This window comes from Theropithecus gelada, chromosome 9 (assembly GCF_003255815.1).
Source record: "Theropithecus gelada isolate Dixy chromosome 9, Tgel_1.0, whole genome shotgun sequence".
NCBI classification, from domain to species: domain Eukaryota; kingdom Metazoa; phylum Chordata; class Mammalia; order Primates; family Cercopithecidae; genus Theropithecus; species Theropithecus gelada.
The window spans coordinates 72,191,527-72,209,923 of NC_037677.1; the positions used below are offsets into that span (position 1 = coordinate 72,191,527).

General features: G+C 41.9%; 1 protein-coding gene across 1 annotated transcript in view; it reads right to left on the minus strand.

The window, feature by feature from the left end:
• Window positions 1-18,397, minus strand: part of ARID5B (AT-rich interaction domain 5B) — a 192,379-nt gene that overhangs the window by 172,897 nt on the left and 1,085 nt on the right. Inside the window, exon 2 of the mRNA XM_025396594.1 lies at window positions 18,058-18,312. Coding sequence (XP_025252379.1) covers window positions 18,058-18,312 — 255 coding nt within the window. The remainder of the gene's footprint in view (window positions 1-18,057; window positions 18,313-18,397) is intronic.

Here is an 18,397-nt window from a genome sequence, read left to right on the forward strand (position 1 = left end):
TTTATCTCCTCTAACTAGAGAGAAAGAAGCTGATTTTATTCATCCCTTTATCACCCTGGTACATCCTAATAAATATTGATTGAATTTAATTGAATAAAGGTTATAGTCAAAGGCCTATATTTAAAAATAGAAATGTTATATTTTTTCAATAGCAATATTATGTTATGCCCTTAACTACCATATGAGAATTCCAAGCCCCATCTTCCTTTTTTTTCCTTCTACTCATTTAAGAGTCATCTTTTATTTGGGAGGCCAAGGCAGGCGGATCGCCTGAGGTCAGGAGTTCGAGAACAGCCTGGCCAACATGGTGAAACGCGTCTCTACTAAAAATACAAAAAAAAAAAAAAATAGCCAGGTGTTGTGGCAGGTGCCTGTAATCCCAGCTACTCGGGAGGCTCAGGCAGGAGCATCACTTGAACCCAGGAAGCAGAGGTTGTAGTGAGCCGAGATTGCGTCATTGCACTCCCGCCTGGGCAACAAAAGTGAAACTCCATCTCAGGAAAAAAAAAAAAAAAGATTCATCTTTTAAAGACCAATTAGAAAAGTTAGCTGGCACAGCTGAGCAGTTAGAACTGTATTAACTGTAAGTACAATCTGCAGACCCTGTCCTCCAGTCCCCCAATCCTCATGGCCAAGATTGAAGCAAGATTCCTCTTGGCTTAAGCAGAGAAGAAAAAGGACACACAAAAAAGCCTGTAAAGATTAAGGCAAAAAAAAAAAAAATTAAGGCAACCGAGATATCTCAATATTCTGACATGCTGAGAATGTTTTCACTCCACTGCCTCAAGGGGTCATTTAAGGAATTCTGGGGGTCAGGAGTGATTTGAACACCTGCTTGGCTGTCTATTGAATTCCTGATCTAGTAATATCAAAAATGTGGAGTGAGAAACAGGACCTATAATATAAAGAAATAAAAACGCACCCAGAGCTTGTTGATAATTTTTAAAGACAACACCATTTATGTGATTCATATGATCTGCATTATAAAACAACAACAACAACAACAACAAAAGAAAACCCTTCAGCCTTTTTACTAGAGCCCTCTTTCTTGCCTGTCCACATAGTTGGGGATGCATATTTTACAACCAATGCATTGATGCTAAAAACACACTCAGGCCCCAGGAGCACAAAACACAATTAGACTATTACAGAGAATATTCACAAGGAACAGAATGGAACAGATTACTTTACTTAAGAAACACCAAATTCAGTTATTTTTTCTGTATTTGTAACCCATATATTTTGGAACCATTTGGCGAGAAGACTGAGTACTATAGCAGTGTTTTCATCTGAATTCTAGTCATCTGATATACACTGTGGGATTAACCCAAAGCAAAAGGATTTAATGGCCCAGCAGGCTCTCTCTATTTGGAGGATCCTTCTGAGATTCCCCCAGCCATTTTGGCTGGGACCTTTCCCTTTACATGGTCTGGCTGATGCTTTTTGCATCTTTCAAAGAGTTGGATTGGAATACACCCCCTACCATGACCACCCCCAAATGAGGTGAGGAAGGGGACAAGGGGATGAAGCAAATTTTCAAGTTAGGGGTGTTTTTGAGAAAAGAAAATACAGGAAACTTTTCTAAAATGGAGGAATAGTGGGTTTATTTAAAATGAATTCAATGTTTTGCATGTTTCACAGCTCAACACCAGATTTCTTGATGGTTGCATCATGAAAGGGCAGGGTGGAGGGTGGGGCACTTAGATCAAACGTCTGGAAAGCCAATTTTGTCTCTTGACTCCATCATCCTCCTATCTCAGTTAATTTTGTCGTGGCCAATGGAAGAGATGTCCCCTAATGTACCTTTTTTTTTTCTTTTTTTTTTGAGATGGAGTCAGGCTCTGTCACCCAGGCTGGAGTTGCAGTGCAGTGGCACAATCTTGACTCACTGCAACCTCTGCCTCCCAGGTTCAAGAGATTCTCCTGCCTCAGCCTCCTGAGTAGCTGGGATTACAGGTGCATGCCACTACGCCCAGCTAATTTTTGTATTTTTGGTAGAGACAGGGTTTCACCATGTTGGCCAGGCTGGTCACAAACTCCTGACCTCAAGTGATCTGCCCACCTCAGCCTCCCAAAAGTGCTGGGATTACAGGCATGAGTCACCGTGCCTGGCCCCTAATGTACCTTTGACATCTACATGGAACAGAATAGAGTGGATTCCAACATGTCTCCTTCAAAGTGACTGGAAATCACCGATATAGATCAAAAATTTGAACCTAAATACAGGAGAAGTCTTTTGGGGTAAATGCAAAACCAGGAAGTTTAACTCTATTTAACATGATGGTTTCCTTAGTTCCTGTTTTTCAAATAATAGTCCAATACCTCAACCCATAAATTAGTTATTAAGTAGTTATTAACAGTCTAGCACTAAGACTTCAAATGTTACAATGTGGTCCCTGACCAGGGAGGGCAGGGTCAATAACCAACATTTGCTGCAGACCTAGGATAAGCCAGGTCATGCTTTTGTGCTCTTTGCCCATAAGCATCTCACTTGACATTCTTAGCCCAGCAAGATCAAGTCATTTCACAGGTAAGAAACTGAGATGCCAGAGAGATTAAGCAAGTTGGCCAAGACGACACACAGCTACTAACTGGCAGAGTAAATATTCATGCTCCATTCTACCAGTCTTCAAGGCTAAGGGTTTATATTCTAATTAGAAAGAGAAAACAGATGTGTGAATGTATTCGGCAGCACTGCCTTCAGATTCCAGTCCACATGACATGCTAGACTCCCTGAGGTCTGGCCTCAGTCTACCTCATTTCCCACTAGACCTGTGCTCTCTTACCAAATCCAGACCATATCCGGTATTGGTATGTCCTTCCTTCCTACTTGCCTATGGCTTTGCTTCTGCCTAGGATCTTCTAATCTCTCACCCTCATCCATCCTTAGGTGTTTTCAAGGGCCCCTTCTCCAGGACACCTTCCAGGATGGCTATAGGTCACCTTCACACTCATGTGCTGCTTTCCACAGCTTGTCCCTGCCTCCCTCCTCAAGCCTAAATGTAGGCTCCAGGGCAGAGCCAAGCTCTTCTTCTTGCACATCTCTTCCTGCCATCCCTCCAGACTCCAAAGCCCTGGCTTTATCCACCTGGTTGTCTCCACCCCGTTTTTAACAGCCCCTTTGGGACCAACGGTTCTTTTTGCTTTAGTTACAGAAAATGGGCCAAATATGAGAAAGTTTTAAAAACTGTAAGAGTCCAAAGCTTTGCTCTACAGATGGCAAGGTGGCAGCCTGTGGGCCACATCTGGACAGAAGACACATTTTGTTTGGCCCACAGAGAGTGATTTAAAAATTGGATTAGGCCAAGCACAGTGAGACCAGCCTAACAAACATGGTGAAACCTCGTCTCTACGAACAATACAAAAATTAGCCGGGCATGGTGGCACGTGCCTGTAATCCCAGCTACTCAGGGGGCTGAGGCAGGGAGGATCACTTGAACCCAGGAGGTGGAGGTTGCAGTGAGCCGAAATGGTGCCACTGCAGTCCAGCCTGGGTGACAGAGCAAGACTCTGTCTCAGATAAATAAATAAATAAATAATTAGTCAACTAAAATCACAAGAAAATCTAGGTTTCTGGTTTCTGTTGAAAAATGGAAAGATTTGGCAATATCTCAGAATGACATTCCTGCCCAGCAATGCTAGGTTGAAACTGAAGGGCATTTTATTTTTTTAATTATTATTATTATTTTTTTAAACTAGAAACAGGGTCTTACTCTGCTGCCCACGCTGGAGTGCAGTGGTGCCATCATGGTTCACCCTGAACTCCTGGGCTCAAGTGATCCTCCCCACTTAGCCTCCCAAGTAGCTGGGATTACATGCACGTGCCATGGCACCTGGCTCAAGAGGAACATTTTAGAGGCATGCCTCAAACCAGTCATGCACTCCCCAGTTCCCTTGAATATCATATTGTCTCCAAGACCTGGCCCAGTCACTAATAGATCTTATCTGCCTGACCCAGAGGGCACTTACACCTGTGCCTCTGTGGCTTCTTTGTTCCTAGACAGTCAATGGAAGACCTCAAGGAGGAGGTGGGTTTTGAATGGGACCTTGAAAGATGGATACAGCTGCTGTGCAGTTTCATTTCACAGAGTAAAACCTCAGCTAACTTCACCACCCTTTTCTGATACTTCCCGTTTCCTCTACTTGTAAATAGGACAGCACAACGTTTCTGCCACCTGCATTTTGGAATCAAGACAGCTTGAGTTCCCATTCAGTCTCTGTCATTTATCAGATGAGTGAATTTGGAAACCCGGACAAGTTACCTAACCTTTCAGATTACCCTCCCGCAAAATGGAGATGACACTAGAATCTACCTCACAGTATTACTGTTAGAAGAGTAAATGAAATGTCACATATTAATCTGTCAGGACCTAGTTTTACTATTACTTTTATTAATATTATTTTAAATGAGGGGTTCGCATTTTTTATAAGGGCCAGATAGTAAATGTTTTAAGCTCTGTGTGGTATATAGTCTCTGCTGCAACTACCCAACTCTGCAACTATAGTGCGAAAGCTACTGGAGACCATTTGTAAACAAGTGGGCATGGCTCTGTGCTAATAAAACTTTATTTACAAAAACAGGTAGTCCAGCCTGGCCAACATGGCAAAACCCCATCTCTACTAAAAAAATACAAAAATTAGTTGGGTGGGGTGGCACCTGCCTGCAATCCCAGCTACTCACGAGGCTGAGGCACAAGAATCACTCGAACCTGGGCAACAGAGGTTGCAGTGAGGCAAGATCACGCCATTGCACTCCAGCCTGGGTGACAGAGTGAGACCCTATCTCAAAAACAAACAAACAAGGCTGGGCACAGTGGCTCACTCCTGTAATCCCAGCACTTTGGGAGGCCGAGGTGGGTGGATTGCTTGAGGTCAGGAGTTCAAGACCAGCCTGACCAACATGGTGAAATCCCATCTCTACTAAAAATACAAAAATTAGCCAGGCGTGGTGGCGGGCACCTGTAATCCCAGCTACTCCAGAGGCTGAGGCAGGAGAATCACTTGAACCTGGGAGGCGGAGGTTGCGGTAAGCCGAGATCGTGCCATTGCACTCCAGCCTTGGTGACAGAGCGAGACTCTGTCTCAAACAAACAAACAAACAAACAAACAAGACAGGTAGTAGATCAGAATTGGCCTATGGGCCTTAGTTTGCCTTAGCTTGCCCTGTTTTCAACCATCTCCACAGCCAAATGATGTACATTAGCTCTAAATATGCACCCCAGGTGTCTAGATGATACCTAGACCAATAGGTGTCTCCAGTGGGCATCAGTTGGTATCTCTAACCTGGCTATTGAATTCACCAAGGCCAAGCCCAGCCCAGAAACCATTCTGCAGGGAGGTTTTGCTCACCCTACACCTTGCCTAGAAACTTCCCAATCTTCGCCCCAAGATCCCTTTAGACTTCCCCTCAAATGTTATTTCTTCTAAAATGCCTCCCAAGACCTTTCTGACAAAATCATGTACCCCTGACAGAGGTACTTATATTTTCCCTTCATCCCCTTGACCACATCACAAAATCACCCCTTTGTTTGTGATAAGTTTATATACTATGCGTGTGGTCCCCACCTGATGGTAAGCTCCGTGGGGGCAGGATCTGCCTGGTTTTCCACCTCTCTCTCTCCAGTGCCCAGTGCTGGGCTGCACACAAAGGCACGCTGGAGGTACTGAGCCTGAGACTTCTCTCTCGTGAAATGTGAGAAAGGCGCTATGTGGAGTCTAAAGCGCCCTTTGAAAGTGTATTACCCGTGTGTAGGGTATTACTGTTATCTGGGTATCAGTCAACTGTGCAGGTCCCTAAAGAGCAGGAAAGAAGCTTTCACGAAGACTCAATTAAAGAATACATCAGTATATAGTGAAAGTCCCAATGCTAATGTTGAGAGTTCTCAATATGTTCTAAAGTTATAACGAGAAACAAAGCTCGCCCACTGGTCTTGGCAGCATCGGGAGAATATGGGTTTCAATCCTGACTCTTGAGTCTCACCTATGTGTGACCTTGGGCAAGTTCCTTTAACACCTCTGTGGCCTCAGCTGCATCATCTACAAAGTATGGAAATGTCAAAATACTACTGACATTATAGACTAGCTATGAGAATTAAATGAGATATTTTATTTATATTTAATTTATATATTAACGTTTTTGCAATGCCTGATACATAAGTGGTCACTGAATTAATGGAAAATATCGTGACTTTGACTTCATTGAAAACACTGTGGGTGAATATTTTGCAGATGGTTTCGGGAAAGGGAAAGGTAGGGCATTTTCTCTAGGCTGTGAATACACAGAGAAGAGAAAGCACTCTAAGGGAAGCGTGAATTCAGTTTTAAGACTACAATGTATGGAGATGGTTTTCCCTCCATTTGGGACAAATTAATCAAGTTGCTTCTTCCTTCTTACTATAGGAGAGAAAATATGCTCTCTGAGAACAGAAATCTTTGTGTACTAGTCACTCACTGCTCACTACTATATCCCCAGAATGGAAAACTGATATATAGTAGGCACACAGTAGATACACACTTCTAAATGATGAAACCATCCATGAGTATCAGATGTTGGCAGAAGTACCAGTTCCATTTATTACCAACATTGCCACCTTTTGGCGAAGCTTTTCTTTAGCCAATATAAATAGCATCCCATTAGAGGGCCCTCCTGGCTTCAGGAAAAATTATGGAAATGAAGGTGATGTCTAGTCTGGGATCCTGAGTATCAATCCTGGCTTCTGTGTAATCACTAAATCTCTGTTAAGTATCCTGCCATTCCAGGACCGGGCGCAGTGGTTCACACCTATAATCTCAGCACTTTGGGAGGCTGAGGCTGACAGATCACCTGAGGTCGAGAGTTCAAGACCAGCCTCACCAACATGGAGAAACCCCATCTCTATTAGAAGTACAAAATTAGCCAGGCATGGGTGGTGCATGCCCGTAATCCCAGCTACTCGGGAGGCTGAGGTAGGAGAATCGCTTGAACCTGGGAGGCGGAGGTTGCGGTGAGCCGAGATTGCACCATTGCACTCCAGCCTGGGAGAAAAGAGTGAAACTCCATCCAAAAACAAACAAACAAACAAACAAAACAAAGTATCCTGCCATTCCAGTAAAGTGCATACTCTCCACGAGTTGTTTTATAAAAGTGATATCCCCCATGGCACCATGCACTGGCATAAGACAGGGCACTGGAATGGCCTACCAAGAACACAGCCATGGGAAACACTTGCCTACTTTTCCTCAGGGCATGACCTCAAGAGAGCAGCCCCTTCCCCAAAACAGCAGACCAGACTGTGGTGCCTGAGAACACTGAATCCTAGTTCCACTTCTGTCACTAGCTAGCTCTGAGGACATGTCCAAGATTTTTCTGGGCTTCAGGTTCTGCATCTATTAAATAAAGAGGGCTGGATTTGTTCTCCTCAACCTCTTTTAACCTGTTATCCTGTGAGTCTACCAAAATGTCCATAGCAAATTAGACATGAGCCTTTCTCCTAAATAACCATGGCGAATCTTCTTGACCATCGTTATCAACAATACCAAGGGACTTTAAGCTAGCCATGCCTAAAACCAAACATGTTGGCAGATAGCAGAGCCAGAGGGACCAGTTTTACCAATGGATACACCAAAGTTGCAGCCAGGAAAAGGTCTCTGAGAACATTATCAATGACCTTTCCTGCATCTGACCTTCACCGGTCTGCCCTTTGCCTTGTATCACCAGCGTCTTTTCTACAATGCAAATTTCCAACCAGAACACTGCCAAAGTTGCATAGTCACAGAATAAAAACAAGTAAACCTGAGCCTATCACATTCAGGAAAGTCTGAGGACAAGGGAATGGGTGAGTACCTTTTTTATTCTCTGATACTGTGTCTAGCTAATTTGCCTTCTTTCTGGTGATACTCTGAGCTGAGCTCAAACTAGATAATGGCAAGCAAAAATTGAACCAAAGGGAAAACAGTATTCTGTCAAAACGTTTCCATCTCATCTTCCATTAGAGAGCTTAGGGCAAGCCTAGTGACAAGCAACTCGAGGGTAACTTGACTTGTTATCTCTGTAGCATGTGAGCCTTCCTGTGGAAGGGTTAAAAAAACCATATGTGTATATATATGTGTAATGTATACAGAGATAACAGGACAAGTTATCTGTGTGTGTGTGTGTGTGTGTGTGTATAAACATGCATATATATACATACATAAATATATATATGCATATATACATATTTTTTCTCCAGCTTTATTGAAGTATAACTGACTAACAAAAATAGTATACACTAAAGTATACAATATGATGGTTGTATATATTTAAGGTATACAATGTGATGATTTGATGTACAGATATATCATGAGGATGACCACAGTCAAGTTGTTAACATTCATCACCTCACATAGTTATCCTTTTTTGATGTGGTAACAACACTTAAGATCTACTCTGTTAGCAATTTTCAAGTATACAATACAGTATTATTAACTATAGTCACTATACTATACATTAGATCTCTAGATACAAGATGAACACATATATATATGATATCTCATAACTAAAAGTTTGTACCTTTTGACCAATACCCTATATATACACATTAATATTCCTGCCTTAAGAAGAATACACAGTATTAGTGAGTTTAAATTATTTGCACTTAGTTCTTTGTCTCCAGTTATACTGTGTTCCTTTGTGCTTGTGAAACAACATATGCTTTAATTAGCAAATATCTGTAAATAATTTACTTGCTTTTCAAATACAATAGAACAATGGAGTCGATTTTCACATACATTTACCAAGCAAGTATCCTGGGTCATAATCCAGACTCTCTCATTTTTCAATAACTCTATCAAGCCGTCGAACTCCGGCTGCCCTCCTTGGTGGAGGGTTGGGGTAGCGGGTTAGAAGCCCAAGCTTCAGTAGCAACATCACATTTTGTAAGACCCCAGAAGGCAAGCACAGATAGTTGTCCAGCTCATGCTAAAACAAACTCTTACACTCTCTAACCCTAGAACCTTCCTTAAGGAGCATGGAAGTGAGCCAAGGGCAAAGGGCGTTGGAATAATGACGGCAAGACAAAGGCACCCTTCTGCCCCCTGCCCCCCAAGCCCTGAGAGCATGAGCCAAAAAACGTAAGGCACAATGTATAGCCTATGAATCACAGAACTTCATCTAGGCTCTGCAGGGTTAAAACTGGGTGCCGCGCATGCAGTGCAAAGAAAGATGTTAAATCAAATGAGAATGACTGCTCCAGGACTGGAGGCACTATTATTTTGAATAAGATTGAAAAGGCCAGAAAAAGCAATTCAAAAACATTTCAATTATGTATTTCCCAGAACTACATCTTTGAGCAACTAATGCAAATGTTACCACCACAATAAAACTTCTTCCCACATATAAAACAGGTTGAACAGCATATACTTTATATATCATATGCATATTTTTGACTATTAATAAAAAATTCAAAGTCTATGTAAGCTTTACTCTCCTAAGCAATACAGTAATTATGATTAAGGGACAAGCAGCACAAAAAGAGCCAATTTATCTTACTCGTGCTCAGGAATACTATTGTGTAACTAAGCAACTAAAGACAAAATATGGTCTAATTAATTCACTCCTATGCTTATTTAAAAGACACAATTAGAACATTTTTATTTTCCAGCTTGCACAGTAGCTCAACATGCTTGAGGGTATAGAAAGCAAAGCCCATTATTCTCAAAGACAAGAGTTTAATGTTTAGTGCCACTGATGAGGCTTGGAACTCAACTATGGGGTGGAAGGGGTGTTTCATAGGCCGGGTGTGCTTGGAGTCATGGGAAAAGAAAGGTGGGGGAAAAGATGTTTATGGGGTCTCTAGATTGACTAGCAACATTTGGCCTCTGCCGCCTGGGGGTTCTTACTGGGGCACAGGAATGGAGATGTGACTGTGAACTTGATGGTCATATGCCAAGGACACACGCCACTGTGCGTCTATTTATACAGCCACAAAGATCCTACAGAAAATTCGTGTAATTAAACCACCCATCCTAGTCTGCGTGATAAATGTCAAATATCCATCTTTAACGCTGCTAACAGTGCATCTGATTTTAAAAGCAGAATTAATTTACCCAAGTGTGTGCGAGAGATTGATGCCATTAGCATGATTCTAAAGCACCCTTTCAATAATCATCATCATCTGCGTGTTTGAAATGTGTTGTCGATACTGATGCTCCCAGTCCAGGGCACGAGGGATGTACGCTGGAGGGCTAAGGCCAAGGTTCTCATCTCCAGCAAGTCAGTGAGGAACACAGTGTGGCCAGAAAAATCCATTCTTGGATTTGTGCGAGTGTAGATTCTTCAAGAAATAAGGGAATCCATGACCACATCTCTGAGAGGCAAATGAATCCTTAAGCCAACAATCGATAAATTTGTTTTAAATTTCCTTAAAAGCCAAGGCAACGGGTAGTCACTCGCTACAATATTATTCTGAGTAGAAGATGGAAAATATCCAACTACACTGGCTATAAAAAATGACAAGTGAACGCATTTGATTCAAGCAATTATATTCTGGATACTGGTTAAAACTAGACTTTGATAAATGAGCTTGAGTCATATATCACTAGATGCCACTTTGAACAATGGCATGCTTTATTACTAATTAATAATGAAGTATTTACATGTATGGACTCCTGTATTTCATAAAAATAACAGTTCCTTAGTATGTGCCTGACAGTCTAATTGTCAAGAGAGGTTTTAATTGCTTACAATTTTGAGGCACTATCAAACACGTGGCCTAGTTAAGACCATCAGCCTGCAGAACATGCTGGCTTGTATGAACTGCCAACCAACACCAGGTGAGGAGTGAATCTTCTTCCCTGAAGTCTAGTCTTTTCATAGGTTGCCACCACAAAGCCCTGACTTTTTATGGGTTGACTGCTGAGACTGGAAAATTACCCAACGAAACAGAGATGCTGTCTCCAGCCTAATCATTCAAATATTTGCTTATTTCTTTGGTGGGTGCTCCTATGAAAAAACCACTTCCCACGGTTTCACATTCTACAGTGCGAAATGACTACAGACTTTGGAAGAGAAAGAAGAAGTGTGAGATGGGGTCCTCGATCTGGCCCACATGTGGATGACTGGTCACTGGTCATCTGCCAGAAAGAAACTGGGTAAAGCTTTAAAAAGGTAGACTGTGTGCAAGAAGGCATTTTAATTATGTGGTTCAGTCACTCAAAAAATACTCACTGAATAGCACTAAATATTGCAGAGCACTCATAGGTGAGTAAGGCACAACTGCCTGCTCCTGAGAACAGCACTATGGTGGGGGGAGCATGGGGTCAGGCGACAAGGTAAAGGAAAAGAACACAGATAACTATAAAGTGCACAAGAGGTTACAACCAACCGCTGGACTATACGCTCCCTGGGAGCAGTGATTTTTGTCTGTCTTGTTCATGTTGTATCCCCAGGGCCTAGAATAGGATCTGGCACATAACAGGTGCTCTACAAATATGTGTCCAGGGAGTGATAATTCAAAGATGAAGACAGTATTTTCTAATTTCCAGAAAGATTAAGAAATGCTACAAACAAATAATGATCTCAGTTCATCTCAACTCAAACTAAGGAACCCAGACTGAAAGAGTCTAATGGCTTTTCTGTGATTACTGTCTGTCTATAAAGGCAGTCTGGCAACTCCTTGAGAGCAGAGGCCATTCTCTTTTTTTTTTTTTTTTTTTTTTTTTTTTTGAGACGGAGTCTTGCGCTGTCACCCAGGCTGGAGTGCGATGGCACGATCTCGGCTCACTGCAAGCTCCGCCTCGCCGATTCACTCCATTCTCCTGCCTCAGCCTCCTGAGTAGCTGGGACTACAGGCGCCCGCCACCACACCTGGCTAATTTTTTTTTGTATTTTTAGTAGAGACGGGGTTTCATCATGTTAGCCAGGATTGTCTCATCTCCTGACCTCGTGATCCGCCCGCCTTGGCCTCCCAAAGTGCTGGGATTACAGGCGTGAGCCACCGCACCCTGCCGAAACCATTCTTCTTAATCTCTTGTAGCCAAGTGCCAGCACACAGTAGGTCTTCAGTCAACATCTGAGAAATTTAATGAATTCTTTTCCCAAAAAACATGATGGTTGGGAGCCTTCCTTTGGATGCCTATTACATGTATTATCAGCACAATTTACTGACGTCATACTGCTTTTACATTTTTAGACATGTTGATCTCATCTCCTTATCAAGATTGATAAATTTATTCAGAAAACGAGTCACATCACATCACAAACCATTTTGCATCTATCTCTTCACCTACCAGAGTACTGAGCACATAGAACTTCAGGAGTAGTTTTTTATTAACTCAAGATAGATAATACTAATATTGGCTAAAGTTTCGATCTTAACCATACAAAATATAATTTAATTTCACTCATTCTCAAATTTTAATGTCCTAGAATCAATGGTGAAATTGTATTGGATACGTAAACGTTAATGATATAATATTAATGTACAATTTCTTATAGTACTTAAATTTCTTATATTTCTGATATTACTGGTTCCTGGCCAAAACTCAAGTAAGAAAGAAAAACAGGTACACATCATCTACCTTCTGGCAGATCAACTGCATAGGCCAGGGGTCAGCAAAGTTTTTCTGTAGAAACCCAGATAGCAAATATTTCCACTTTACCAGCGATCTGGTAACTGTCAAAAGAACTCAACTCTGCTGTTGGAGCCTGAGAGCAGCCTTAAACAAATTAGCATGGCCACATTCCAATAAAACTTTATTCACAAAAACAGACAGTGGGCCAGATTTGGCCTTCAGGCCTTATTTGGGTGACCCTTGTCACAGTCCAGTAATTTCTCTCCATGCAATTCTTTGCATCTTATCTTTGTTCTAAAAGACCTGCTTGGTAGAAAGTAAAGATAATTCATTTTCTTAGCTTAAGATGATTACTAAAAATAAGTAATAACTATTATAAGTGCAACCATTATTCATTGAACTCTCATGTATAGGTACTATGCTAGATTCCAGATGCTTTTCATTATTATCTCTGATTCCCAGCACAGTTGAGATCATTAAATCTATTTTACAGAGGAAGAAACTGAGGCTTAAAAAAGTTAAAGCAATTGTCAAAGGCAAGTGTGGTCATTTAAGAGGTCTCAGAAATCTCTAAAAAATTACCTTATGGTTATAGACCAAGACTGAGGAGCTATCCAAAGAGAAGAGCATGACCAATCCAGCACCTTCTAGATTCCAGAATGTGTCTGCCTAACTCCAGATATGATCAAATCAGGTAATCTTTTGGGAAAAAAAAAAAAAACAAACCTGCTGATCCAGTTGACAGCTTACTTCTGCAGTAAAATGTAAATCCTTAAGACAGTTTTTATTTTGGCGACACAGCTAAAGCTAACATAGAGATGAAAGATAGCCTGGTTTGGTAGGACTTGGAAGCCCACGTGTCCTAGCAAACTAACCTAGGTGCCATTCCCTCACACAGAAAAACTTTCTTCAGTAAGCTCCATGGTAGTGGTTTCAAACCTCAGTGAGTATAACGCTAATATTAATGATAATAACAACAGTCAACCATTACTGAAATATCTACTATGTGTCAACTTTGTGTATATGCATTTTACATATATTAACTTATTTAATCCTTAAAATAATCCTAGGAAATAAGGACTGTATTTCCACTTTACAGATAAGAAAACGGAGGCACAGAGAGTTTAGAACTTGCCCGAGATCACACAGCTAGACTGAGACTGTTTAAATATTTAAAATTCAGACTCCTGGACCCAACTCTAGATATTCTATTTAAGTAGATTTCAATACGGGCCCCAGAACATGGATTGTTAGCATTTTTTAATTCAGCAGTGAGGCTGGTGATAACCAAATCACTTTTAGAAATCCTGAATGCATGCTAGAATCTGTAACATCCAGGTATGTCTGATCTTGACTCCTGGACATCATTAGCTTAGCCATCCACATGCACAGTTGAGGTGACCAGCAAACCTTCTCGTAAAATCCCAGCGATGGCTGGTCAGGCTGAAATCCAAGCTTGCATATCCACCCATTTTAAGAGGGTATACTGCCAGTAGATTAAGCACTTGGCAATTGGAAAATGAATGTAATCAGAAGTTATCCAGTAACAGAACCAATTACCCGCCTACTTTGCCATTTTCCTCCTCTGAAGAGCTACTGGCTGAATGTGGCAATTGTAAGTAATTACTAAAGACACTTAACTCCTTGCACATGGCCCTGCTATTCATTTTCATGGTAATTTAAGATGGTATCATTTTTAGGTCCAAGAACCTCCACATAGACACAAAAGTTATTTTTTTATTGTTTATAAAGTTAAGAATATCTAGAACAAAGGTCACTATAATCATAATTCTTTTCTATTTATTTAAGCACTTTACAGTATATAAAGCTCTTTTGCCTATAAATCCTCTTGATCTTCACCAACAATCTATAGTCATCCCTACTTTGTTCCCATTTTGCAGCTGAAGAAACTGAGGCTCCAAGTACTTAACGGTTGTTCAAGATTAAGCAAATAGCAAGCTGCAGAATCAAAATGTGACTTTCTTGAATGCTTTTCCTCAACACCAGTTGCCAACGCTGGAAATATTATATATAAAGGCATTGGTGTATATAAGCATATAAATCATCACCATTATCATTAAAATGAATAGTAAATTGTTAATGATCATTAATAACTATTAAAATATAACTGCTATCATTATATACCACTGATTAGAATTAGCTTAACTTTATAGGATAAGGATAGTTTTGCTACCTAGACATCTGGTGACCTTTGGCAAACCTGATTAACTAGTTACAATTCTAAAATGTCTGAGGGACTGTCCACATTAGTACACACTTCTAGAATATAATATGATGCGTTCAAGCTCTGCTTTCAAGGGTAGGTTTCACTGGGGAGAAAAGATAACCCTGAATTTCAAGAAAGCCTGGGTTCTAGCCTGGTGACCTTTGACGAACCACATAACCTTTCCAAGTCTACGTCCTCATCTGTAAAATGGGTGTACAAAGTCCTGCCTTATCAAGCCTCCTACAATCATTACAAAAATCATAAGAAAATATTAAAAAAAAAACCCTCTGCAAATCACAGCAAACCACACAGGGACGCTATTTCTAATCTTGCACAATGATCATTTTTCTGCTTTTAGAACTGACGTCTTTACATTTCAAGAAATCATAAAAAGGCAGAATGATTCTCTTAAACCAAAAAAAGCATACTGAGTCCTGGCTGTCCTTTCGAAATGGATGCTGATGTCAGCTCAATCAAGAAATTATTAACCTCCATTTGGTTACTTAAAATAAACTGTACTGGCTGATTAAATGTGCTGAACATTTTCTCCAAGTAACAGTGCATATCACCAAGAAACCTTTCTCTTTCAGTTACATATTGCAAATGGCAACTGCATCATTCAAAACTATTTAAAATCAGTAATAAAAATCATTTAAATGTATATAAACAAGTTAATGGAGTAAGTGAAAACAAAGCAAATTTCTTAATGAGAGGGCCCTGTTGCCCCCTCTAGGTGCCAGCAGTAAATGCTGGTTTCTGTAAGGCTCTCCTCCAGAGACTGCTGCTGCTAGTCTGCTAATGAATGACTAACTTAGGCCAGGGGGGAAATGACATCACCAGGGTGGAAAACCGATCTGCATTGGGAAACTTTCTACCTGCTTTACATTTGTCATAATTATTTTGCACAATGCAGCCTGCATTTGCATAATTTTGAGGCGTGTCATTATCTCAATTGAAAATTGTTTTAATATGGCTGAATAATTCACAATGACATCAGCCAAAGTCCTAATGAAATATACAAGTATAATCATACAGCTAATTACCAGCCGTGTTAGCATTAAAAAACAAATCATGCATAATATTAGACGATGTATATGCAGCTGAGGATTATAAATAGAGCCATCTCCCTCTGCAAACCCCCAGAGTTTACTTTTAAATGGCAAGATTAATTTTCTCAGGTATGGCTCATATAGCAGTGACGAAATGCAGAGATCATTACAATGGTTCCCTTTCAATTCCCCATAATGAACAATTAAAAAGAAATCGTGTATTTAAAAATATATCTATTCACTGTCAACACTTCCAGCAGATGCAACGTTTGGCAAACATAGCCTTTATTCTTAAATCAGAATTCACCATTTAATTACACCCACAAAAATTAAAACTGGACCAAGTGGGGTCAACTCAGGGTCTTTAAAAAATATCCCAATTTCAATCCCTCCCCCCAAAAAAAGAGTGACCACAAAATATCCCATAAAACACTGAATAATTTCCTCCTGGACTTAGTCAGAAGTCTATTAGGCACAAGTTCTTTTCTGGATATTTAATCCTTCCCTTTTCCAGATCACAGGCCATGTTGAAGTAATAAATTTGAAAAGCAAATAATAAGAAATCAGGAGGCGGAGGGGGAGGAAGACAGCTGCGCAGGAAAGTTGGGTCGGGGGAGGGGGCCCGAGCCAGACCTTGGGAGGGGTAAAGAGCTCAACCTGTTGGTAGGTTGCAGGATTTTTCACAGTATTTCCAAACAACACCTTTTTAAAATTGCAGGCGGACGTCGGGAAATATGAACATTTAAAAACCAAAGCTGGCCAGGGAGGGTGGAGGGGGGAGGTGAGCGGGGAGGTGGGAGGGGCTTATTTCCGAAAAGGCAGATTCGAGGGCGAACGTTTCGACGAACTCCAGTAATTAACCGGCATAGACCACTGACGAGTAATTCGATCCTGGGGAGAGGGAGTGAACTGGCAATGCCAAAAGTACTATCAACTCCACCAGACCAAGGAATTCTGGAAGGAGTGGCAGCTCCGAGCCCCGGGATGAGTTAAACGGGAAACCATTCATTTAACAAAAAGATCCTTAGATCCTTACACCTACCTCGAAAGCTCGAGAGCCTGGCACAGCACTAGCTGCTCTCAAAAGTCTGTTTGATTACCCTGCTCTCGCTTTGGCAACACAAAGCCTCGCCAGGCGGCCGTGCGCCCTCCCTCCCCGTTGCGCCGTGGGCACAGACTCCCCAAAATAGTTCCCCCCGGTAGGTACCACGGCGCTGAGGTCGGTCAGCTGACGAGGGGAGCCCGCAGAACTGCGGTCACACATGAAATGACAGAGCCGAAGGGAGGCGGCCGCCCCGGCGCCCAGTGACAGCGGGCTCACCTCCGGCGTCCTCCCGGGAGCGCGGCGAGCGCCCCCGCGGCCGCCCAGAAACGTGCCGGGGAGGCTCTGTCCCTCCCCGCCCTCCCCGGGAGCGCCGTCTGGGCACGGAGAACGCTGGACTCGCAGGGCCAGTGGGCGAGCACACACCCCTCTGCCCTCCCCTCCCCCGCCCCCGTCCCACACACCCCCAAAGATCGCGCAGGAAGACGTCCACTTTGCGTGGAGTAATTGCAAACTAGAACATCAAATGGCTTGTCCGGGGGGAGGGGGAGTGGGCGAGAGATAGTTGTTAATGCTTAACGTGTTTGTGCCTGTTACACCACCGCTTTGAAATCCGCCCGGGCAGATCTGCAAGTTATTTGAATGTATTATTCCAGTACCTGTCATTTATCACTTTATTCAACACGTCTTTGCCAACTCAATAGCTTTTGATCTCATTCTGCCTCCATTTCGTAATTTCCGCCCTCTTAAACATATCAAATACTTACTTAAAAAAGAGAGAACAATATCGAAACCCACCGAAAGAAATCCACCCAGACACGACGAAGCCAGACACGAAGGTAAATTTTCAAAAGGCAAAAAATATAAAAAGGATGTGATGTTCAAGAGGCAATAGCAGGAGAGCAAATGAACACACACACACACACACACACGCGCACACACACACACACACCCTTGAACAAAACCCTTCTCGAACAAGTTATTTGATCTTGACTAAAATCAGCAGTTGGATCCTCTTTGTAAAGCTGACAGCCAAACTCTGACAATGGCAAAATACTCGAGCCCCAGCTAGTGGCGCTACCCCTTTAAAAAAGGAGTCGATCCTGCTCGCCTGCAGAAGTGAATACAGTATTTTCAAGCTTGCCCTGTAATAAGCATTACTAGGGGGAAAAATAATAAAGAAAGAAGAGAGGGACAGACAGGTTTACCACCTCGCCATGGTCGCTATTTCTGCCCTGGGGAGTGTCTTCTGGGAGGAAATAAAGTTTAGAGCTGGATAAAAGTTGCCGGCTGGTCCTCTCTTCCCACAACAGCTGGAGCTCCGCTATGCAAATCGGATCCTTTGGCGTACATCTTACAAAGAAAAAGTCGCCAAGGGACAAAATTCTTGGTTTGCCTTCAAGGTGGAATTGAAAAGCCTTGTAGAAAATGTAAGGTCCGTGCAAGCCACACGGTGAGCCGACCCACTGCAGGGGGGGAAAAAAACACCAAATAAATAATGTAGCCATCAGAGCACAAACATCTATTCCCAGACACATTTACACACACATC